The following is a 24,730-nucleotide window of genomic DNA, read 5'->3' on the forward strand; positions in this document are numbered from 1 at the left end:
CAAGGTAATTTCTTACAATGTGCATTTGATAACCTAGATTTTTCAGAGGACACATGCGATGGAAGAACACTTCATGCTACGACACATATTGTACCAGTATCAAGACAGAGATGAAAACTCGACATGTGAAATCCCTGTTAAAAGAAGAAAGAAAACAGATGATCCAACTGCCTTACAGTTCTCAGTCTCAGAAAGTCACTTGTCATTAAAGGACAGGAGACAAGCTAGAGTTTTATCACCAAACATACCACTAGTCAGTTACGGGTCTGAAGCAGAGCTCAAAGACATCTTATTAGATGATGACAATTTTGTTTGGTCACTGACTAGGATTCATGCAGAACAAGAGGGAATAAAATCCTTATCTTGGAATAAATTCTTTGAAATGATTTGTGACCCAAAACCTAAAACTGTAATTGCCTATGGCCCAACGTTTCCAGAATCTCCAACTAAACCGGATGTTGTGCAAGCACCATTAAATTAGTTTATCAAGATAACTGAAAAACTTGGCCAAGAAAATACAATAGTTACATGCAATTAGGCTATATATGACATTGTTAAAGGATTTGTGACTAAATATCCTGAAAAATATAGGCATCTTATTGTACGCATGGGAAGATTTCACGTCATTATAAATTTTCTCTCATCAATTGACTTTTTCATGCGAGGAACTGGTATGGAGGACTTCCTTGTTAAGAGTGAAATTTGCTTGCCAGGCACAGCAAATAAGATTGTCAGTGGAAAAGACTACTACAAAATGCTCCGTTACTACTCACTTGTATGTGAGGCTATGATGCTCTACTAGAGCTTGCAATATACGTTGATGAGCTGTCTCAAGCTTTGGAATCCTCAGTCAAAGAAGATACACTAACCAAAATTAATCAGGTTAAACAGGCTTTGCGCCTTCTTCATCCCCTGTGGTTAGGATTTGAAGAAACTCTTGGCCCAACATCAAAATTCTGGTCTATGTTTATAGAGATGGTGTATATAGCAAAGAGATATATTATAGCTGAGAGGTCGGGTGCGTGGAGTGCTCACTTGGCAGAGGTGCAGTCCATGCTTCCATATGTTATCTCTTCCAAACATTGTAAATATTCTAACTGCTTGCCAGCATATCTATATGACATGCAAATGCTAGAAGTTGAACCGATCTGCGAAATTTAACTCCGACTGAAGATGCTTTTCACCAGCATTTACTTCGTGCATTGTATCAGCTTATTATCTACAAGCGAGCCCACATGTGCAAATTGTCCCTTCCTCCTGTCACCCAGTATGGCAGAAGAGTTGTCAGTGGCATACTGCAACCCATAATGATGACCAAACCAGCGAAGCCAACATCTGCAAAATCAGCTTCATGCAAGTGCAAATTCTCAAAGTGCTTACGTAACTTTCTGTGCGCAAAAGCACAGGTACCCTGCTATAAATGCATACGTGCTGAAGCCCAAGATTCATCTGAAGATGAAGATTCATTGATCTGAGATGATGCTATTACTTTTCCTTTTTATTTACCAATGAATAAATCTAATATAAGAAAGACTCAAGATGCAACAGTGTGGTAAAGTCATTTTAATTTACCTAGATAACAAAGTTAAATTCAGTGTCAATGTCAGTAGTCACACTGCATGAAATTCCAATTTTGAGTGGCTTTCAGTTGAGGTAATATTATATATTTCACATTTTGTTTATGTTGTCTTCCATTATAATAATAACAGAAGAATTCTCCCTCTACGGGAGAGTCATTTTACTTTATTTTGTATGAAAAGTAAAATTCTGAGTTTGAGGTATGACAAGAGCCTATGTTACCATAAATATTAACGAATACTGTAGTTATCATTCTAAAGAGCATTAGCAGTTTTATATCCTGTGATAAAAGAGGTGATACAATGTACCTGGAAGCTATTCAGACATACTAGTCAAAAATAGTTTTTTTTTGTAGTAAATCTGGTTCTTGTATTTATTTTTTAAATGAAACTGGAGATAACAAAGTTAAGTTTTGTGCCAGTGCCAGTAGTCATACTGTATGAAATTCCATTTATTGGGTGCCTTTTAGTTGAGGTAGTATATATTTCATATTTTGTTTATGTTGTTTTTCATTAAAATAATCGCAAAAGAATTCTCCCTCATATTACGTTATTTTGTATGGAAAGTAAAATTCTGAGTTTGAGGTATTACAAGAGCCTATGTTGGCATATGATACTAACTAATGCTGTCGTTATCATTCCAAAAAGCATCATCAGTTTTATATCCTGTGATAGAAGAGAAGATACAATGTACAGTACAGTACCTGGAGGCTATTCAGGCATACTAATCAGAAACGTGAATTTTTTTTCAGTAAAACTTGTTTTTGTATGTATTTTTGTAATAAAACTGGATTATAAGTTAGTTTTATAGAATTATCCTTATTTAGTTGGCATAATAGAAGAGTATTTTGTGTATTTAAGCTACAGAAATTATATTATAAGGATATAACGTTACAGTTTTGCAGAAATGGCGTTTCTCTCTTGAACGCCTTTGATGCGAAGAGTTACATCTGAACTCTGCTTCATTCCATAGATTTCGCAACGAGATTTTTAATAGTATCTTACATTCCCACGCTCCTAGAATTTTGTAGATTACAAAAATATAAGATACACAAGTTTATCTTTCAGGGCCCCATTTTCCAAAATATGAGAATCTGGCGTCCTGACTGTCCAGTAGTGTAGATGAATCTTGTAGCGATAATCTATCTGCAGCCACAGAAGGTTGTGTAGAATCTTCAGGCAATGAGGTACCATGCACTGTTCAGTTTTAAGATCAAGCAGAGTTGTTAAACCCCCTGATAGATTGAATTTGTGAAGATTCATTTTTTGTTCATAATGAGTTTTTCTTGATGTTTATTGTTTAGTCTTATCTTGGGGGAAGGAACTGTTGTGTATTAACTTTGCGTAGGAGATTTCGCATGTTGAAGCGCTGCTTGTCTTGGGTGCATCGTGGGTTGTTGTGACTGGGAAGAAGCCCGCCGAATTCTGTAGCTACACGATGTAGCATGAGATATATACCATTAAAGCCAGTGGTTAGCCAACTGTATTATTAACCCTCTACCTCGGGCCACCACGTAATACCTGGTATTGGAATAAACAATCAGACCCAAGGTGCGAACAGAAACTGGGAGTCATATCCATGAGATCACATGCACACACACACACACACACACACACAAACGCACACATTTTTTTGCAGAGTGAGGTCATCACTTATCCTCAATTAATTCTCTTAGTTCTACTGAATTTCAATGTTGTCTTTGTACTGTTGTCTCTCGAGGCAGGGTGGGGCACAGTTCAGCAGTATCAAGCAAATCCTGAGGCAAGTGATGGTGATGATGTGTCAGAGAACAAACATTTTCAAAGAACTTACACCGAAATCCCGGGGGTCAGCCAGAATTGTGATACTGGGCCTTCTAAATTTGCATAAACTTGACACATTACCTACTGTAAGTGGGAGATCTCAGTTGTGCCAGGACAGTCTTTCCCACGACAGACAGCCAGTTTTCATTTACCTGAGAGCCAAGGAGCATAGTTAATTAATGGGCAGCTTTGAGTCTCGAAACCCCCAGCATTCCCGGCAAGACTGCCATCACGCCACCTTTTTACCAAAAGGTCAGCTGAGTACAGTAACTAAGACGTGCATCTCAAATAGGAGATATTTCTGTTATTAGTAATAGTTCGTCTGATATATTTAATACTGATTTTATGCGTGAATCCGAACATTGAAAGATCTCCCTATTGATAGACTGAAAGATAATAGTGACTTTTGGAGAATTATTCCGGCATGCAATTTTGTCACTGACTTTATCATAAGTAGATATAAGATTCCCTTTTAGCCGTTGTCTTCGGGTATATGTTTAAAGAATAATAATATATCTACATTAACAATATTTTGCAACTGAAATTATAAATAAATTGTTTATGCATGACCTTGTTAAGAAATGGGTTATTAGAAGTTTCTTTTAGAAACACCCATTGCAATCTTGAGCACATCTTGCATTTTGTATGAAGTTCGTAAGCTTTTGTCAAAAATTCTTGAATATAAACATCTATTTGCAGTTATGAATCTTCGACTTTAATAATGATAGTCGTAATGAAAAGGCGAAAGAAAAGAATAAATCCCTAATGCAGTGGAGAGGACAAATTTGGACGAGATCACACGAGTTCAACTGTAAGAGACCCATCGCACCGATGGCGGTCTCTTTCGAGCACACGTGTGTGTTCGTCGTCCATCGGAGAGGACAGAGAAGAAAAACAAGAGCATCCCGTTTTCTCTCTCTCAAAGAAGGCAACTTCTACCATACAATATTTCCGTCTGTTTCTCCCTAACCATTGTTGTCTCATTTATGTACAATCACCTCTACTTGCATTGCCATGCAAGCATTCTAACCATGTACTCATAATGTTCCACCGAATCTTCTGTATCAGACTGTACTCGTATGTATGTTTCTGTTTGTGAAGACGCCAAACGTCTCGCCATTTCACATATATTATGCTACTGCATTGTATTCATTAATCTGTCTCGAATCTCATGCAATTGGCCATATGTGGAATTTCCTGGCCTTTCCATTGATATATGTTTTACCACTGTACGTTTAGTATGTCTCTCACAATCGCCATCTGTTTGTCTGCCGACAAGCACAGATGTCCGAAACATTACCTCTGTTTTGCCCTGCCTGTGTGTAGATGCTACTTTGCGACTCGAACCAGCCAATAACAACTTTGAAGATTCTGTACATTCATTCAGTAAGGAACCACCAATAAACCAGTCAACACCCAGTCAGTATGTCACTCAATCCTGTCCTTACACAACGAACTGTCAGGTCTGCCTCATGAGCAGCTCGGGCGAAGAGGCAGCAACGCGACGCTTGTAATTCGACAGTTTTCTGCATCACACCCATAAAACCGGAACTGTTTGGTGATACAGAAGTTTTCAAGAACGAAATAAGGAATACACACCCCGACCCCTACAAGCAAAATAATATCATATCCACAGCAATATCTACAGTATGTATCTTCCTACGCGCTGATGTTATGTCTTCAGTCCAGTAATTTCTCCCTGTTCAAATAAGATTAAAATATTGTCGATGGACACAGATGTTAAGTCTTTTCATTAGTTCATCCGGCTAATTAGAAAAAGTAAAGAGCCTGCCTGCATGCCCCAGTCGGTAACACTGTGTAAAATTTAAAGGCAACAGTTACCATCCACTGTATATCTGACATAGAAAATATATGGTGACGAAGCCAAACGTTTGTACTTATCATCTGTTTTGTGAGTGACCAAAAAAGAAACTTTCATATCAACATATAAAATATAACTTTCTTTTAGGTTTGATAAGCCATTTGCAAGAGAACCTTGATAAGGGTTTAGATTGTAGAGTAATTCCGCAGTTAATTTCAGTTTATATAAGTGATATGGTTATTGGCCTGGAAAACAAGATTGTTCAGTATGGCGATGATGAAACGCTTGTGGGTGTAGTAAGGTCTCCACCTATGAGAAATGAAGCTGCCCTAAGTCTCTATCGTGACATGGAGCGGATTAGTGAATGGTGTAGTCCAACCACTCCTCCCCTTCAGATGGATGGGACTGTGCTGAATGAGTTTGAAGTTTCAACTATTCTTGGTGTAACTTCTGACCCACATCTTATTTTTGAGAATCATCTAATGAAAGTGTCCGCAAATGCCACACAAAAGTTAGGTAATGTTTGTAATGCTTCATATATTTATAACAGTTATAAAATCAGTGCAACTTGTTTTAGGTTATTGTCCTTCCTTTACCGGAATACAGTTCTCCGGTGTGGATGTCTTCTTTGCCAGAGATTTATCTCTTTTATGTAGAGTAGTTCGTAGTGGTAGGTTTGTTTTCAACATTAGCTGTTATGACTTGGTCCATCGACCGATGGTCTCCTGTTTGTCAATTTTTCATAAGTTGTATTTCAACAGAGATTTTTCACATGCACAAATGATCCCTGATCCTCTTTTCCTGCCGAGAGCAACCATGTTTGCTGAACAGCAGCACCAATATGCAGTAAATGTGTTTCGCTGTCAATCTTTTCAGTTCCAGAGTTTGTTTATTCCTCACACCGTTGGACTGTGGGACAGACTCCCTAAAGATGTTGTGCACTTGGAACTTCAAAAGTTCAAGCGAAGAGGCGACGCATTATTAGCGTAAGACAATTCTTGTATTTTAATAACTTAGTTACGTTTTGATCTTTTTTTATTAATTTGTCAATTTATTCTTTGCTAATAACTGATCTCTTCTTTCTGTATTTCCTATTATCTTCTGTTACTTCCTTCAAATAAACACCATATTCTTTGGAAGCTTGAATTTCAAGTCAATGGTTCCTGTGAGCTTGTTTCACATGAATAGGGTTCATGTTCTGAACAATAATAATAATAATAATAATAATAATAATAATAATAATAATAATAATAATAATAATAATAATAATAATCCCCTTCTTGTGCAAGTAGACTTATAAAAGAAAGGAAAAAATGTTTCCAAAATACATCCACAACTTTCGCCGTTTCCTGAAATTCCCTGTAGCATGATGACAGAAATGTGAAAACACTGTTAGCATTACTTCCTTCGACAACAAACCCGTCCAAGTTTTCGTCTCCGTATCTCTGATTTTTTATCTGTTTTCGCCATCCTATGTTTTATGAGTTGAGAATAACGTTCATATTTGCACCAAAGATTGGTAATTACGACACTAGGCATAAAAAATCACTTTCAGAAACAGAAATAAAGCACCGAAAAATGTGACGAAAGGAAAATGTTGCTATGAATTCTCTTGTTCCTTCTTCGTTGGGTAATATTTCAGGCAGGAGAGTCTCGAACTTTTTAGGGAAAGTTTTGAGTGAAGGAACCGACTCCCTTTGGCCAACATCCATTCAACCCAACAGTTAAGATCTATTTCGGACGAGACAATTTTCGCTCCATTTTCAGAGTAAAGCCAAGGAGGAGGAGCATCGCATGAAATCAAAACGTTTACTGTTGACAGAATCTCTCTCTCTCTCTCTCTCTCTCTCTCTCTCTCTCTCTCTCTCTCTCTCTCTCTCTCTCTCTCTCTCGAAGAGGAAGGTTAAATAGAGAACGTGTGGATGAATCTCAGGTTACATGCCTCTATGACAAGGGATGCGACTGCAAAGCTCACGGTATCCCGAATCCCGGCACCTTTTTCCTATCCTCACACGGGATGGGTATCCTGTCAGGCCTTAATGTTAGTTTTTCTGGTAAAGGAGCCAACTTGGCAAACATTGATGCAAAATCTAATCTGCCAGACAGTTTTGAAAATGTCTCCAACGTTTTCTAGCAAGTCCTGTCGGTCACTTGAATGAGAATGCAAGAAGCGAGGCGAAGAAAAAAGTTCGTGGAATCAGACATGAAAAAAAATCGTCATAAGAACGTCTTTAAGAACGACTGTAATAATAAAACTGATGCACAAGGACATGAAAAAAAATATAAATCCAAATCATTCAAGGAGCAAAGACGTTTCTCGAAGTAAAATATTCTGAAAATCGACATATTTACTATTTAATCTTACAGCCTTAAGACAGCTGTTTCCTAAATTAAAACAAGTAAAAAATACTATGAAGTTTCTTTGGCGCAATCGAGTTTTCTGTACATCGTATAATGATGTGTGAGCTGCGGTCCATGAAACTTTCAGCCACGGCACGTTGGTGGCCTGTCCTATGGCGTTGCCAGGTACACGATCATGGATAACTTTATCCTAAAATAAAATAAAAACTATTGAGGCTAGAGGGCTGAAATTGGTATGTTGATCATCCATCCTCCAATCATCAAACATATCAAATTGGAGCTGTTTCCTAAATCAAAACAAGTAAAAACGCGCCGAAGTTTCTCCGGCGCAACCAAATTTTCTGTACAGCGTATAATGCGGTGTGAGCCGCGGCCCATGAAAATTTCAGCCACGGCTCGTTGGTGGCCTGTACTGTATCGCTGCCAGATACACGATTATGACTAAATTTAACCTTCAATAAAATAAACATTACTGAGACTAGAGGGTTGCAATTTATTATGTTTGAAGATTGGAGGGTGGATGAAGAGGGGATGGAGAGGGGTGAAGAGATGGTTAACAGGGAGTGAAGAGGGGATGAAGAGGTGATGAAGAGGAGAGGACGAAGACGGGATGGAGAGGAGAGGACGAAGAGGTGATGGAGAGGAGGGGATGAAGAAGGCATGAAGAGAAGGGGATGAAGAGGTGATGGAGAGGAGAGGAGAGGACGAAGAGGTGATGGAGAGGAGAGGAGAGGAGAGGACGAAGAGGTGATGGAGAGGAGAGGAGAGGAGAGGACGAAGAGGTGATGGAGAGGAGGGAATGAAGAAGTGATGGAGAAGAGAGGACAAAGACCGGGTGGAGAGGAGGGGATGGAGAAGAGGGGATGAATAGGGGATGGAGAGGAGAGGATGAAGAGGTGATGGAGAGGAGGCGATAAAGAGCGGATGGAGAGGAGGGGATGAAGAGGGAATGAAGAGGAGGGGATGAATAGGTGATGGAGAGGATAGGACAAAGACGGGACGGAGAGGAGGGAATGAAGAGGGGGTGGAGAGGAGAGGACGAAGAGGTGACGGAGAGGAGGGGATAAAGAGGTGATATAGAGGAGTGGACGAAGAGGTGATGGAGAGGAGGGATAAAGAGGTGAAGTGGTGATGAAGAGGTGATGGAGAGGAGGATAAAGAGGTGATATAGAGGAGTGGACGAAGAGGTGATGGAGAGGAGGGGATAAAGAGGTGATATAGAGAGTGGGAAGAGGTGATGGAGAGGAGGGGATAAAGAGGTGATATAGAGGAGTGGACGAAGAGGTGATGGAGAGGAGGGGATAAAGAGGTGATATAGAGGAGTGGACGAAGAGGTGATGGAGAGGAGGGGATAAAGAGGTGATATAGAGGAGTGGACGAAGAGGTGATGGAGAGGAGGGATAAAGAGGTGATATAGAGAGTGGACGAAGAGGTGATGGAGAGGAGGGATAAAGAGGTGATATAGAGGAGTGGACGAAGAGGTGACGGAGAGGAGGGGATGAGGTGGAGAGTGGACGAAGAGGTGATGGAGAGGAGGGGATGAAGAGGTGATGGAGAGGAGGCGTTAAGAGCGGATGGAGAGGAGGGGATGAAGAGGGAATGAAGAGGAGGGGATGAATAGGTGATGGAGAGGATAGGACAAAGACGGGACGGAGAGGAGGGAATGAAGAGGGGGTGGAGAGGAGAGGACGAAGAGGTGATGGAGAGGAGGGGATGAAGAGGTGATATAGAGGAGGGGATGAAGAGGTGATGGAGAGGAGGGGATGAAGAGGTGATATAGAGGAGGGGATGAAGAGGGGATGGAGAGGAGGGGATGAAGAGGTGATATAGAGGAGGGGATGAAGAGGTGATGGAGAGGAGGGATGAAGAGGTGATATAGAGGAGGGATGAAGAGGTGATGGAGAGGAGGGGATGAAGAGGTGATATAGAGGAGGGGATGAAGAGGGGATGGATAGGAGAGGACGAAGAGGTGATGGAGAGGAGGGGATGAAGAGGTGATATAGAGGAGGGGATGAAGAGGTGATGGAGAGGAGGGGATGGAGAGGAGGGGATGAAGAAGTGATGGACAGGAAAGAACGGAGACAGGATGGAGAGGAGGGGATGAAGAGGTGATATAGAGGAGGGGATGAAGAGGTAATGGAGAGGAAGGGATGGAGAGGAGGGGATGAAGAAGTGATGGACAGGAAAGAACGGAGACAGGATGGAGAGGAGGGGATGGACAGGTGATGGAGAGGAGGGGATGAAGAGGGGATGGAGAGGAGGGGTTGAAGAGGGGATGGAGAGGAGGAGATGAAGAGGGGATGGAGAGGAGGTGATGAAGAGAAGATGAAGAAATGATGGCGAGGAGATAACGAAGACGGGATGGCGAGGAGGTGATGAAGATGGGATGGAGAGGAGGGGATGAATAAGTGATGGAGAGGAGAGGACGAAGACGGGATGGAGAGGAGGGGATGAAGAGGTGATGGAGAGGTGATGGAGAGGAGACGACGAAGACGGGATGGAGAGGAGGTGATGGAGAGGAGAGGACGAAGATGGGTTGGAGAGGAGGGGATGGAGAGGTGATGAAGAGGAGGGGATGGAGAGGGGACGGAGAGGAGGGGATGAAGATGTGATGGAGAGGAGGGGATGGAGAGGGGATGGAGAGGAGAGAACGAAGAGGTGATGGAGAGAAGACGGAGAGGAGGGGATGAAGATGTGATGGAGAGGAGAGGACGAAGACGGGATGAAGAGGAGGGGATGAAGAGTTGATGGAGAGGAGAGAAGGAAGAAGGGATGGAGAGGAGGGGATGGAGAGGGGATGAAGAGGTGATGGAGAGGAGAGAAAGAAGAAGGGATGGAGAGGAGGGGATGGAGAGGGGATGAAGAGGTGATGGAGAGGAGAGGACAAAGAGGTGATGGAGAGGAGACGGAGAGGAGGGGATGAAGATGTGATGGAGAGGAGAGGACGAAGAGGTGATGGAGAGGAGAGAAAGAAGAAGGGATGGAGAGGAGGGGATGTAGAGGGGACGGAGAGGAGGAGATGGATAGGAAAGAACGAAGAGGTGATGGAGACGAGGGGATGAAGAGGGGATGGAGATGCGGGAATGAAGACAGGATGGAGAGGAGGAGATGAAGAGTGGATGGAAAGGTGATGGAGAGGAGGGGATGAAGAGGGGATGGAGAGGGGATGAAGAAGTGATGGAGAGGAGAGGACAAAGACGGGATGAAGAGGAGGGGATGAAGAGGGGCTGGAGAGGAGAGGACGAAGATGGGATGAAGAGGAGGGGATGAAGTTATGGAGAGGAGAGGAAGTAGAAGGGATTGAGAGGAGGGGATGGAGAGGAGGGGATGAAGAGGGAATGAAGAGGAGGGGATGAAGAGGTGATGGAGAGGAGAGGACGAAGACAGGATGGAGAGGAGGGGATGGAGAGGGGACGGAGAGGAGGGATGAAGAGGGGATGGATAGGAGAGAACGAAGAGGGGATGAAGAGGGGATGGAGAGGAGGGGATGAAGACAGGATGGAGAGGTGATGGAGAGGAGGAGATGAAGAGGTGATGGAAAGGTGATGGAGAGGAGGGGATGAAGAGGGGATGGAAAGGTGATGGAGAGGAGGAGATGAAGAGGTGATGGAAAGGTGATGGAGAGGAGGAGATGAAGAGGTGATGGAAAGGTGATGGAGAGGAGGGGATGAAGAGGGGATGAAGAAGTGATGGAGAGGAGAGGACGAAGACAGGATGGAAAGGAATGGATGGAGAGGGGATGGAGAGTAGGTGATGAAGAGGGGATGAAGAGGAGATGACGAAGAGGTGATGGAGAGGAGGGATGGAGAGGAGCTGATGGAGAGGGGATGAGAGGAGGGATGAAGAGTGGATGAAGAGGTGATGGAGAGGGGAGGACGAAGAGGGATGGAGAGGAGGAGATGAAGAGGGGATGGAAAGGATGAAGAGGGGATGGAGAGGAGGAGAGGTGATGGAGAGGAGGGGGATGGAGAGAGGATGGAGAGGAAGGGAGAAGAGGTGATGGAGAGGAGAGGACGAAGAGGGATGGAGAGGAGGGGATGAAGAGGGGATGAAGAGGGATGGAGAGGAGGGGATGGAGACTGGATGGAGAGGAGGGGATGAAGAGGGTAGGGAAGAGGTGATGGAGAGGAGGACAAAGACGGGATGGAGAGGAGGGATGAAGAGAGGATGGGAGGAGGGACGAAGAGGGGATGGAGAGGAGGGGATGAAGAGGGGATGAGGAGGTGATGGAGATGAGGGGATGGGGGAGGGATGGAGAGGAGGGGATGAAGAGGGGATAAAGAGGTAATGGAGAGGATAGGACGACGAAGTGATGGAGATGGGAATGGAGAGGGGACGGAGAAGACAGGATGAAGAGGGGATGGATAGGAGAGGACGAAGAGGTGATGGAGAGGAGGGGATGAAGAGGGGATGGAGAGGAGGTGATGGAGAGGGGATGAAGAGGAGATGACGAAGAGGTGATGGAGAGGAGGGGATGGAGAGGAGCTGATGGAGAGGGGATGGAGAGGAGGGGATGAAGAGTGGATGAAGAGGTGATGGAGAGGGGAGGACGAAGAGGGGATGGAGAGGAGGAGATGAAGAGGGGATGGAGAGGAGGGGATGAAGAGGGGATGGAGAGGAGAGGACGTAGAGGTGATGGAGAGGAGGGGATGGAGAGGGGATGGAGAGGAGGGGATGAAGAGGTGATGGAGAGGAGAGGACGAAGACGGGATGGAGAGGAGGGGATGAAGAGGGGATGGAGAGGTGATGGAGAGGAGGGGATGGAGACTGGATGGAGAGGAGGGGATGAAGAGGGTATGAAGAGGTGATGGAGAGGAGAGGACAAAGACGGGATGGAGAGGAGGGGATGAAGAGAGGATGGAGAGGAGGGGACGAAGAGGGGATGGAGAGGAGGGGATGAAGAGGGGATGAGGAGGTGATGGAGATGAGGGGATGGGGAGGGGATGGAGAGGAGGGGATGAAGAGGGGATAAAGAGGTAATGGAGAGGATAGGACGACGAAGTGATGGAGAGGAGGGAATGGAGAGGGGACGGAGAAGACAGGATGAAGAGGGGATGGATAGGAGAGGACGAAGAGGTGATGGAGAGGAGGGGATGAAGAGGGATGGAGAGGAGGTGATGGAGAGGAGAGACCTTACCTTACAGACCTTACAGCCTGTTCAGGTTCCCCCAGGTCCTCGTGTGAGGCATCTCTGATGTCTACTAGAGAATTGCTAACGCATCTTCCGGTATATTTTGCATCTTCCAGTCTTGGATAGTCTGGGATGCATCTTAAATATTTGTTGTGCTTATTCTTAAACACATCTACGCTCATTCCTGATATGTTTCTCAGATGAGCTGGTAGCGCACTGAATAGAGGCTGCATTATCGATGCTCATGCGGGGTGGATTAATGTCCTGTGTGCTTTCCTTAGTTTTCCTGGTATAGTTTTGGGCACTATTAATCTACCTCTGCTTGCTCTTTCTGATATTTTTAGCTCCATGATGTTTTCGATAATTCCTTCCATCTGTTTCCATGCCTGGATTATCATGTAGCGTTCTCTTCTCCTTTCAAGGCTATATAAATTTAAGAATTGTAGTCTTTCCCAGTAGTCAAGGTCCTTAACTTCTTCTATTCTAGCTGTAAAGGACCTTTGTACAGTAAGTTCCAAAAGTGAAGCTACAAATTTCAAAATTGATCGTACTTCTTTAGAAACTGGTGGGGTTGCCAGTTAGTATATTTTATTCCAATTATTGTCATCCTCTTTATCTGATAATAAGTATCAGTGATTAACTGTAGAGAAGGTATTTCCCCAGTGAATGGACAATGTTAGTTCAATAATTGTTTATTAAAAGAAAAAAAAAGATCTCCCAAAAAGAATTTCAGTAGAAACATCTGCGGCTCTCAATGTGTGATATCAAGTGTTCACCATTGACTGGCAGCAGGAACCGAGTGCATAAGCATTGGCCTAATGTGATTTTAAATTAACTTTCTACTACTATGCGTCATATCGAAAGTTATTATGATTTCTTTTGATCCACAAAGAAGTTTAGTATCTGATTGAATGAAATATAAATAAGACACAAGTTGGTGTGAAATCCAAGTTATATGCGCGTTTAGCATGGCTACATGGTTAGGCCTATTTCAAAAATCAAGGAAATGTATTTTCCAGCTTGTTATTTAATAAATTGAGTTGTTTGGATATCTAGATGGTTGTAAATATGATTTTCCATTAATTAGGTTTCATTATCAGGTCAGGGTAAATGAGGAAGTCTAGGCCTGAGTTAAGTCAGGGGAAGTGAGGAAGTCTAGACCTAAGTCAAGTCAGGAAAGTGAGGAAGTTATATTCGTCAGGGAAGTGAGGAAGTCTGGGCTTAAGCCAAGTCAGGGAAATGACGAAGTCTGGAGGGAGGCCTAAGCCAAGGCAGGAAAGTGAGGAAGTCTCAGACCTAAGCCAAGCCAGGGAAGTAAGGAAGTCTAGGCTTTCAAGTCAGGAAAGTGAGGAAGTCTACGCCAAAGTCAAGTCCGGGGAAGAGAGGAAGTCTAGGCCTAAGCCAAGGCAAAGGAAGTGAGGAAGTCAGATAGATGAACTTTCAGTTGTTTTCAGTCAGCCTTGGTAGATCTTAGACTTGAATGATTTGGGAACACTTTATTATTTGGAGAAGCCTCTGTATTTTGTAACAGTTCTGTATTTGTAACGGAAAACCTGTTTGCAATCAAGTTTACCCTTTCAATAGTGGTTACTTTCTGTCAGTTATTGCAAACATAATGAAGGAGGGAACTGATTTACCTGTTTATTCAATATTACTGGCTGGCGATGGGGGTACTGGGTCAAAGTCCCCCATGACCCTAGTAAGACATGGCTGGTGATTCATAGGTTGGGTAGATAATGTTATGTTTGTGTCGTGGGTCGAAACAGAAGCCAAAGCTGAAGTAGAGTCCGAATGGTCGGGTCCTAAAAGCTAAAATCAGAACTACCAACCACACCCAACTTCTCTGTTGAATCTAAGTGCATTCATGATTGATTATGTTTAATGTTACGGAGATTTTCCCCTTATATTCTATTGATACTTGCATTGTTTTATGCATCTTCGCTGAGATAATTGATAATACACTATGATATTAAATATTTGTTCCCACATTCCTCGAAATATACAACGGTAATGTTGGTAATCCTGTGTTGAACGAAAATTTCATATTGTTCCGTTTCTGTAGTTTGAAGTAATTACTGTACTTTGAAATAATTACTATTACTGTATTTTTTTCTTATGATTGTTATATATATCATAGGTTTGATGTTTCTGCATCATATGTTAGCTTTATTTTCCTTGATGGAGCTTTCAATGTAAAAAAGTAAGTTTTTCAGCTACGTGTTGTAGTTGCCAGTTAGTGAATTTTGAACGAAATCCTCTGAAATTTGTGGCTACACTTTGGAACTTACTGTACACTTTTTATTTGTGCAATATCCTTTCGGCAGTGTGGGTACCATATTATATTGCAATATTCAAGTGGACTAGGTACGTACGTTTTATAAAGCATAATCATGTGTTCGGCTTTTTTGTTTTGAGGTGTCAGAACAACATTCCCATTTTTGCTTTGCATTTTGCCAATAGTATTGCTATTTGATCATTGCATAACATATTCCTATTCAACATCACACCAAGGTCTTTAACTGCTTCCTTTTTTGTGATTGTCTCATTATTAGGTCCTTTATATGCATATAGCATTCCTTCTTTATCACCATAGTTTATTGGTTCAAATTTATCACAGTTAAATACCAACCTATTTTCCTCTGCCCATTTATATATATTGTTTAGGTCTCTTTGTAGCGAGTTCCTATCTTCATCACAAGTAATCTCTACTTATTCTTGTGTCATTGGCGAAACTTCTCACTACCGAGTCCTTAACATTACAGTCTATGTCTGCAATCATAATCACAAACAGCAATGCAGCTAACACCGTACATTGTGGCACACCGGATATTATCGTAGCTTCATCCGATTTCTCGTCATTTGCAATCACTATCTGTTTTCTGTTTTGCAAAAATACTTTTATCCATCTTCCTACTTTATCAACAATGTTATGTTTTCTCATTTTTTTTTGCTAATATATTATGGTCTACCTTGTCAAAAGCTTTTGCAAAGTCTAGGTAAACCACATCTGTATCTTTTTTTTTAATCATATTTTTATATACTTTCATGGTGGACTAACAGTTGGGTTTGTGTACTTTTTCCGGTACAAAACCATGTTGTCCTATATTAAACACTCTATTTATTTTTCATTAAATGTTTCATTATATATTTTTTCATTACCCTTTCGTAAACTTTCATAATATGAGATGTCAGACTCACAGGCCTATAATTACTTGCCTCTAGTTTTGATCCAACTTTGAAAGTTGGGGTAATATATGCTAATTTATGTTCATCATAAATCTTGCCTGTATCTATACTTTGTCTTAATAATATTGTGAGCAGCTTTGCGATTGAATGAACCACTTTCTTTAACAAAATGGCAGGTACACCATCTGGTCCTGCTGCTGATCCATTTTTAATCTCATTAATAGCCTGCAAAATATCGGCTTCAGTAATATCTATGTCCAATAAATATTCACTATTTTCATCTATTATTTCTGTACCATTATCTTCAGTATCAATTCTATGTGTAAATTCACTCATATCTTTCTGCTAATATGTTACATATTTGCTTTTTTTCATTTGTTAATCGCCCTTCAATTCTTAGAGGGCCTATTTCTACTCTTATTTTATTCATCTTTTTGCATATGAGTAAAATATTTTGTGGTTTTGCTTGATATTTTGTAGGGTCCTTTGTTCTAGGTCCTGATTTTCTTTTTCTTTTGACTGTATAATCTTTTGTTCTGCATTTTCTATCTTACTTTATAGCTCCATCACTTTCCATTCATTCTTTTCTTTTGCAAGACCTTTTTTCCACTTTCTGATTTTCTGGAATAAGATCCTTCTGTCTCTTGGTATGCGTGACTGACGTTTCCTTTTCTTTTTCGGTATATATTTATCCACTATTTCCCCTAATATTTTATACAATATATCGGTATTTACCTGTATATTATCAATTACGAATATGTTTTCCCAGTCTTTGTTTAATTCTTCATTTATTTTTGACAGTTTTATATTCTTACTATAGAAATTATATTTTCCCTATCCTTCCCATTTTTTCTTCTCTTGCTTATCTCTGTTTCCATGTGCTTTGGAATGGACTGTTCATTCTATGACATTATGGTCCGAAATACTTGTATTATACACTATTATTTCTTTAACATAGTTCACCTCATTCACAAATACTAGGCCTAAAATATTATCCTAACTTGTTGGCAGGTGATTTCTTTGCTGAATGTTATGTTCTAGTAGCATATCTAATAGCTTTTCAAATTGCCTCTTATCTTCTGCGCTACAATTACTCTCCTTTTTATATGTATAAATAAAACCATAGTCTCCTATTCACTCTTTCCATTCTACGAAAGGAAAGTTAAAGTCTCCGGATAGGAGTAAAGTCCAGTCTTTGTGATTTCTACATATATCATCCAATTTGTCAATTACTATGTCAAACTCTTTAGTATTCGGGGGTCTGTATATTACAATGTCTACTAATTTTGTTTCAGATTCAAATTTTACTGCTATTACTTCACATTCTGTGTTACTATATTTCTCAGATTTTTCCTTGGTTTACGTCTCTCCCATATATCACGGTTCCCCTAGATTTCTATGTTTTCTATCTGATCTATAAGTTTGGAAACCCTTTATCTGACCATCATTACCTGTCTCTTGTGAGTACCAGGTTTCACTTATATTCATTACATCTATTTTTCAGTTTGGGTTGCTCTTCTAAGAACTCTATTTTTTTTTTTAGTTACTCAAAAGTACACCCTGTGCTTTCATCAATATGATGGTTTGCATTTTATCCCCATTAGCTAATATGGGTAATAATAAGGATTTTCCCATGTCTCTTTCCTGCTCTGATATGTTGTTCTTTACTTCATTTCCATAACTTCGGACATTAAAAAATCCAACTTTTCCAAAATAGCTGATCTTCCATCTTCATAATTATTCATTTTGTGTTTGTATCTGCACCTATCTCCATATCTGCACCATCCATTTGCATCGTAGATACATTGCTTTGTTGCACTGTACCTCGGTGCTGATGCCTCATATCGTGGGGCTGACATTTCATAACGTGGTGCCGTCTTGCTTTTTTCCTTTGTCACATACTCTTTATTCCTTCCTTTTTTTGTTTCATTTTTACTTTGATTTTTTATATGTATTTGCTTTTGATTTTTGTTCTTCATGGCAACAGGATGCATGTATCTGCATTTTTTGTTGAATTTGCAACCTTTCCCTTCTTTCAGATTTCGACATACTTTTGGATGTAGATCGCTGCATTCAACCTCATAGCCGTCTAGATATGCACATTTGCCATAAATCTCATAGTTGTGACATATCTTGGGATGTTTGTAGTGACATCTTTCACCAAATCTGCAGTTTCCTCTTTTCAAAAGAGTGCAGACTATTTTTTTTCTTGCTCTTTCCCTTCAATATGTATATCAGGTAGAACCTCTTTGGGATTTTTTTTTGTGTTGTCATTTCATAGTTTTTTTTTGTATGTATGCTGTTGTGTTTCTAAGTAGAGTCATGAGTTTCTCTGCATCCATACTCTTATCTGTTCTTTGTTTTCATTATTGGAATCTCTTCAGTCTTATTTTCTTCTATTTCGTTTTCCTCTTGTTCCTCATCCTCAGTTTCATCATCCTCGACTTTTACATTAAGTCTTGACTTAATAACATTGTCTATCCGTATTAGACATGTTGAACAAAATACTTTTGTGTCCTTTTTTTTATTTTGCTGTACTTCCGCACATGTAGGATGAGTTGGTACATGGCATGTACTGCATTTCTTTATCAGGTTTTGTGGATTTACAATGCTATACCGCACATTACATAAATTGTATGCTTTAGGCACTTGTTTTCCTATGGCATCAATCAGTATATTAACCAAATTCACCTTGTTCACTTTCTATGTTGGGATGTGTTGATTGATGTAGATTTTCTTTATAAGTTTCTTGATCACTTGGACTTTCCTTGGTATTCCTTCAATTATTTTCATGATGTTTTTGCTGACTTGTTATTGAAGGATCATATCAATTCACTATGTCTGTGTATGTTTTTGGATCTTTTTTGGCTGGAGTTGTTATTGATCTCAATAATAAGAACCCCAGGTAATGCTTGCCAATTCATCATATTGGAAATCACCTAGGCAGGCTAAATTTCTCCATCGTCTGCCACTGTTATTGCTAGATGCTTCCATGATGCTTAATTTTATAATATTTCACTCGAAAACACCTTTAGTCGACGCTTTATCGTGCTATTCTGACTTTATCTTATCACCGACAGTTCACGAACACTTCTAGCTATAATTCACTCTAGTCATATGTTATACGCATGAAATGTTGATTATTCAGACCAAGAACGAAAACGTCTTCCAACCAAAAACGGGCATTCCGAGGATGAAGAGGTGATGGAGTTTTTAGGTGATGGAGAGGATTTCTTTAGGGATGAAGAGGGATGAAGAGGTGGTGGAGACCTCACCTTACAATTCGTTCAGGTTGCCCCAGGTGATCAGTGTGAGGCACCTTTGATGTCTACCAGAGAATTGCTAAAATCTTCCGGTATATTTTGCATCTTCCAATCTTGGATGGTCTGGGATGCAGCTTAGATATTTGTCGACCTTATTCTTAAACACATCTACACTCACCACTGATATGTTCCTCAGATGAGCTGGTAATGCACTGAATAATCGCTGCATTGCTCTTTCTGATACTTTTAGCTCCATGATGTTTTTGGTAACTCCTTCTATCTGTTTCTCTGCCTGTATTATCATGTAGCATTCTCTTCTCCTTTCGAGATTATATAATTTTAAGAATAGTCTTTCCAAGTAGTCTAGGTCCTTAACTTCTTCTATTCTACCTGTAAAGGACCTTTGTACACTCTCTATTTGTGCAATATCCTTTTGGTAGTGTGGGTACCATATCATATTGTAATATTCAAGTGGACTACGTACATACGTTTTATAAAGCATAATCATGTTTTCGGCTTTTCTGGTTTCGAAGTGCCGAAACAACATTCCCATTTTTGCTTTCCATTTTGCCAATAGTTTTGCTATTTCATTATTGCATAGCATATTCCTATTCAGCATCACACCAACGTCCTTAACTGCTTCCTTATTTGTGATTGTCTCGTTATTAGGTCCCTTATATACATATAGCATTCCTTCTTTATCACCATAGTTTATTGATTCAAATTTATCACAGTTAAATACCATCCTATTTACCTCTGCCCATTCATATATTTTGTTTAGGTCTCTTTGTATTAAGTTCCTATCTTCATCACAAGTAATTTCTCTACATATTCTTGTGTCATTGAAACTTCTCACTACCGAGTCCTTAACATTACATTCTATGTCTACAATCATAATCACAAACAGCAATGCAGCTAACAGTACCTTTTGGCACACGGATATTATCGTAGCTTCATCCGATTTCTCGTCGTTAGCAATCACTATCTGTTTTCTGTTTTGCAAAAATTCTTTTATCCATCTTCCTACTTTATCAACAATGTTATGTTTTCTCATTTTTTTGCTAATATATTATGGTCTACCTTGTCAAAAGCTTTTGCAAAGTTAGGTAAACCACATCTGTATTTTTTGTTTATCATACTTTTTATATACTTTCATAGTGGACTAACAGTTGGGTATGTGTACTTTTTCTGGGCAAAAAACCATGTTGTCCTATATTAAACAAACTATTTTTCATTAAATGTTTCATTGTATTTTTCTTCATTACCCTTTTATACACTTTCATAATATGTGATGTTAGACTCACAGGCCTATAATTACTTGACTCTAGTCTTGATCCACTTTTGAAAATAGGGGTAATATATGCTAATTTATGTTCATCATAAATCTTGCCTGTATCTACGCTTTGTCTTAATAATATTTGCGAGCGGAGATAAAATGAAATACTTTCTTTAACAGAATGACAGGGACGCATCCCTGGTCCGCTGCTGATCCATCTTTAATTTCATTAGTATTAACGATATGGTTCATTAATATCTATGTCCAATAAATATTCACTATTTTCATCTCTTATTTCTGTATCATTATCTTCATTATCAATTTTAGGTGTAAATTCTCTTATATATTTCTGCTAATATGTTGTATATTTCCGTTTTTTCATTCGTTAACCAACCTTCAGTTCTTAGAGGGCCTATTTCTACTCTTATTTTATTCATCTTTTTGGCATATGAGTAAAATATTTTGTAGTTTTGCTTGATATTTTTAGGTCTTTTCTTCTAAGTCCTGTTTTCATTTTCTTTGATTGTATAATCTTTTGTTCTGCATTTTCTATCTTACTTTTAGTTCCATCACTTTCCATGCATTCTTTTCTTTTGCAAGATCTTTTTCCACTTAGTGATTTTCTGGAACAAGATCCATCTGTCATTTTGCATGCGTGACTGATGTTTATTTTTCTTCTTTGCTATATTTTTATCCACTATTTCCTCTAATATTTTATATAATATATCTGTATTTACCTGTATATTATCAATTACGAATATGTTTTCCCAGTCTTTGTTTAATTCTTCATTTATTTCTGACAGTTTTATATTCTTACTATAGAAATTGTATTTCCCATATCCTTCCCATTTTTTTTTTGTTTCTTGCTTATCTGTTTTCATCTTTGGAGTGGACTGCCAATTCTATGGCATTATGGTCTTGCATTATACACTATTATTTCTTTAACATAGTTCATCTCGTTCACAAATACTAGGTCTAAAATATTATCCTTTCTTATTGGCAGGTGATTTATTTGCTGAATGTTATGTTCTAGTAGCATATCTAATAGCTTTTCAAATTGCCTCTTATCTTCTGCACTAATATTACTCTCTTTTATACATGTATAAATACAACCACAGTCTCTATTCGTTCTTTCCATTCTACAAAAGGAAAGTTAAAGTCGGATAAAGTATAGTCCAGTTTTTGTGATTTCTACACATATCATCCAATTTGTCAATTATTATGTCAAAGGGGTATTAGAGGAGAGGACGAAGACGGAATGGAGAGGAGGGGATAGAGAGGAGGAAATGCTGAGAGGATGGAGAATAGGAGATGGAGAAGTGATGGAGAGGAGGGGATGAAGAGGTGTTGGAGACTGGGGTGGAGAGGGGATGAAGAGGGGATGGTAGGTGTTGAGAGGCGGGGCGGGGGCCGGGAAGGATGGGATTAAGAGGGAATGTAGAGGAGAGGATGAAGAGGTGATGGAGAGGGGACGATGAGGATGGGATGAAGAGGTAATGGAGAGAGGATGAAGAGGGGATGGAGAGGAGGGGATGGAGATAGGATGGAAGGAGGGGATGGAGAAGGGATGAAGAGATGATGGAGAAGAGGGGATAAAGAGGGGAGGAGAGGAGGGGATAAAGATGGGATGAGAGGAGGGGATTAAGAGGAGATGGAGAGAAGGGAATGAAAAGGGGATGGAGAAGAGGGGATGAAGAGGGGATGGAGAGGAGAGCATGGAGAGAGAGGATGGAGAAGGGATAAAGAGGGGATGGAGAGGAGGGATTGAGAGGGGATGGAGAGAAGGGGATGGATGAGGATAGGATGGAGAGGGAATTGAGAGAGGATGGAGAGGGGATGGAAGGTGATTAAGAAGGGATGGAGGGAGGGATGAAGAGGTGATGGTGAGGACACTACGAAGAGGGGATGAAAAAGAGAGGGACGAAGAGTGGTTGGAGAGGGAATGAAGAGGGGATGAAGGGGTAATGGAGAGGAAGAAGAGAGGATGGAGAGAAGAGGATGGAGAAGGGCTGGAGAGGAGAGAATGAAGAAGTGATGGAGAGGAGATAGGGAGGAGGAAGGAGGAAATGAAGAGGGGATGAAATGGGATGGAAGGGGATGAAAAGGAGATGAAGAGGAGGGGATGAAGAGGTGATGAAGAGAGGGGATGAAAGGAAGGGGATGAAGAGGGAATGGAGGGGATAGAGAGGGGATGAAGATGAAGGGATGGAAAGGGGATGGAGAAGGGATGAAGAGGTGATGGTGAGGAGGGGATGAAGAGGGAATTGAGAGGGGATATATAGGACGGGATGAAGAGGGGGTGGAGAGGAGAGGATGAAGATGGGATGGAGAGGAGGGGATGGAGAGGAGAGGACGAAGATGTGATGGCGAGGAGTTGATGAAGAGGGGATGGAGAGGGGATGGAGAGGGGATGGAGAAGGGATGGAGAGGAGGGGATAAAGTGGTGATGGAAAGGAGAGGACGAAGACGGGATGGAGAGGAGATGGAGAGGAGGGGATAAAGAGGTGGTGGAGAGGAGAGGACGAAGACGGGATGGAACAGGGGATGAAGAGGGGATGGAGAGGGGAGGACGAAGACGGGATGGAGAGGAGGGGATGGAGAGGAGGGGATGAAGAGGGGATGTATAGGAGGGGATGGAGAAGGGATGAAGAGGTTATGTAGAGGAGGTGATGGAGAGGGGATGGAGGGGAGGGATGAAGAGGTGATGGAGAGGACAGTATGAAGAGGTGATGGAAAAGAGGGGACGAAGATGGAGAGGAGGGGATGAAGAGGGGATGGACAGGGGATGGAGAGGAGGATGAAAAGGGATGGAGAGAGGATGAAGAGAGGGATGAAGGGGATGAAGATTAGGGGATAGATGAAGAGAGGAGGGGAGGGATGGAAGAAGGGAATTGAGGTGAAGGGATGGAGAGGAGAGGATGGAAAAGGTATTGAGAGGAGAGGATGAAGAGGTGATGGAAAGGAGGGATGAAGAATGGGGATGGAGAGGAGAGGATGATGAGAGATGGATGGAATGTAGAAAGAGGGGATGGGACTGGGAGGGAAATGAGAAGGGATGAGAGTGATGGGAGGAGGGGATGAAGACAGGAATTGAGAGGGGATAGATTGAGAGATGAAGGGGAGGGGATGAAGGGATGGAAAGGGGATGGAGAGGGAAGGATGAAGAGGGGATGTAGGGGAGGATGGAGAGGATGGAAGGGATTGAGAGGGGATGAAGAGGGGATGGAGGGGATGATGGATGGAGAGGATGAAGAGGGATGGGATGGATGAAGGGGATGGGATGGATGAAGAGGGGATAGAGAGGAGAGGATGAAGAGTTGGGATGAGAAGGGGTGAATGGTGAGATGAGGGGATGAAGAGGGGATGAAGAGGAGGGATGAAGAGGAATGGGGAGGAGATGGAGAGGATGGAGAGGATGGGATGGAGATGAAGGGGATGAAGATGGGATGGAGAGACGGGGAAGGGGATGAAGAGGAGGGATGAAAGGTGAGGGGATGGAGAGGATAGGATGAAGAGAGAGGAGAGGATGAAGAGGTGATGGGAAGAGGGGATGAAGAAGAGACGGGGATGAGGATAGAGAGGAGGGGATGAAGAGGGGAATGAAGAAGATGAAGAGGGGATAAAGAGGAGAGTAGGGGACAAAGAGGGATGGAGAGTAGGGGATAAAGAGAGGATGGAGAGGAGGATGGATGGAGAGGGGAGAGGTGATGGAGATGAGGGGATGGAGGGATTGAAGAGGGATGGAAGGAAGGGATGGGAATGAGAGTGGATAGAGATGAAGGGATGAATAGGGGATAGAGAGGGGAGGATAAAGAGGGGATTGAGGTGAAGGGATGGAGAGGTGATGGTGAGGAGAGGATGAAGAGGAAGAAAGGAGGGGATGGAGAAGAGGAGAGGGATGAAGAGGTGAGGGGATGGAGAGAATGGAATAAAGAGGGGATGGACTGTAGAGGGAATCAAATGAAGAGGGGATGGAGAGTAGGGAATGGAAGAAGGGAAGGAAGGGAGATGAGGAGGGAATGAAGAGGGGATGACGGGATGAGAGGAGCATGAAGAGGAATGAAGAGGATGGAGAGGATGGAGAGGATAGGAGGAAGAGTCATGAAGAGGGGATTAAGAGGGGATGGAGAGGAGGAAGTTAAGAGGAGGGATTGTAGAGGATGAAAGGGGTGGAGAGGAGAGGATGGAGAGGGGATGGAGATGAAGGGATGAAGATGGGATAGAGAGGAAAGGATGAAGATTAGAGAGGAAAGGATTGAAGAGGGGATGAGGTGAGAGGATGGGAGGATGGAGAAAGAGGAGGGATGAAGA

General features: G+C 41.5%; 2 protein-coding genes across 20 annotated transcripts in view; both read right to left on the reverse strand.

The window, feature by feature from the left end:
- LOC136836319 (regulator of G-protein signaling 9) overlaps positions 1–24,730 on the reverse strand; it is a 1,320,722-nt gene that overhangs the window by 1,123,625 nt on the left and 172,367 nt on the right. The window lies entirely within an intron of this gene.
- LOC136836204 (uncharacterized) lies at positions 2,610–14,386 on the reverse strand. The gene is made up of 3 exons (XM_067100207.1): positions 14,350–14,386; positions 10,599–12,695; positions 2,610–2,812 (listed from the first exon to the last, which is right to left on the reverse strand). The coding sequence occupies exons 1-3, from the start codon at positions 14,384–14,386 to the stop codon at positions 2,610–2,612; spliced, it is 2,337 nt and encodes a 778-aa protein (XP_066956308.1).

The sequence above is a fragment of the Macrobrachium rosenbergii genome, chromosome 56, assembly GCF_040412425.1.
Source record: "Macrobrachium rosenbergii isolate ZJJX-2024 chromosome 56, ASM4041242v1, whole genome shotgun sequence".
Taxonomy (NCBI): domain Eukaryota; kingdom Metazoa; phylum Arthropoda; class Malacostraca; order Decapoda; family Palaemonidae; genus Macrobrachium; species Macrobrachium rosenbergii.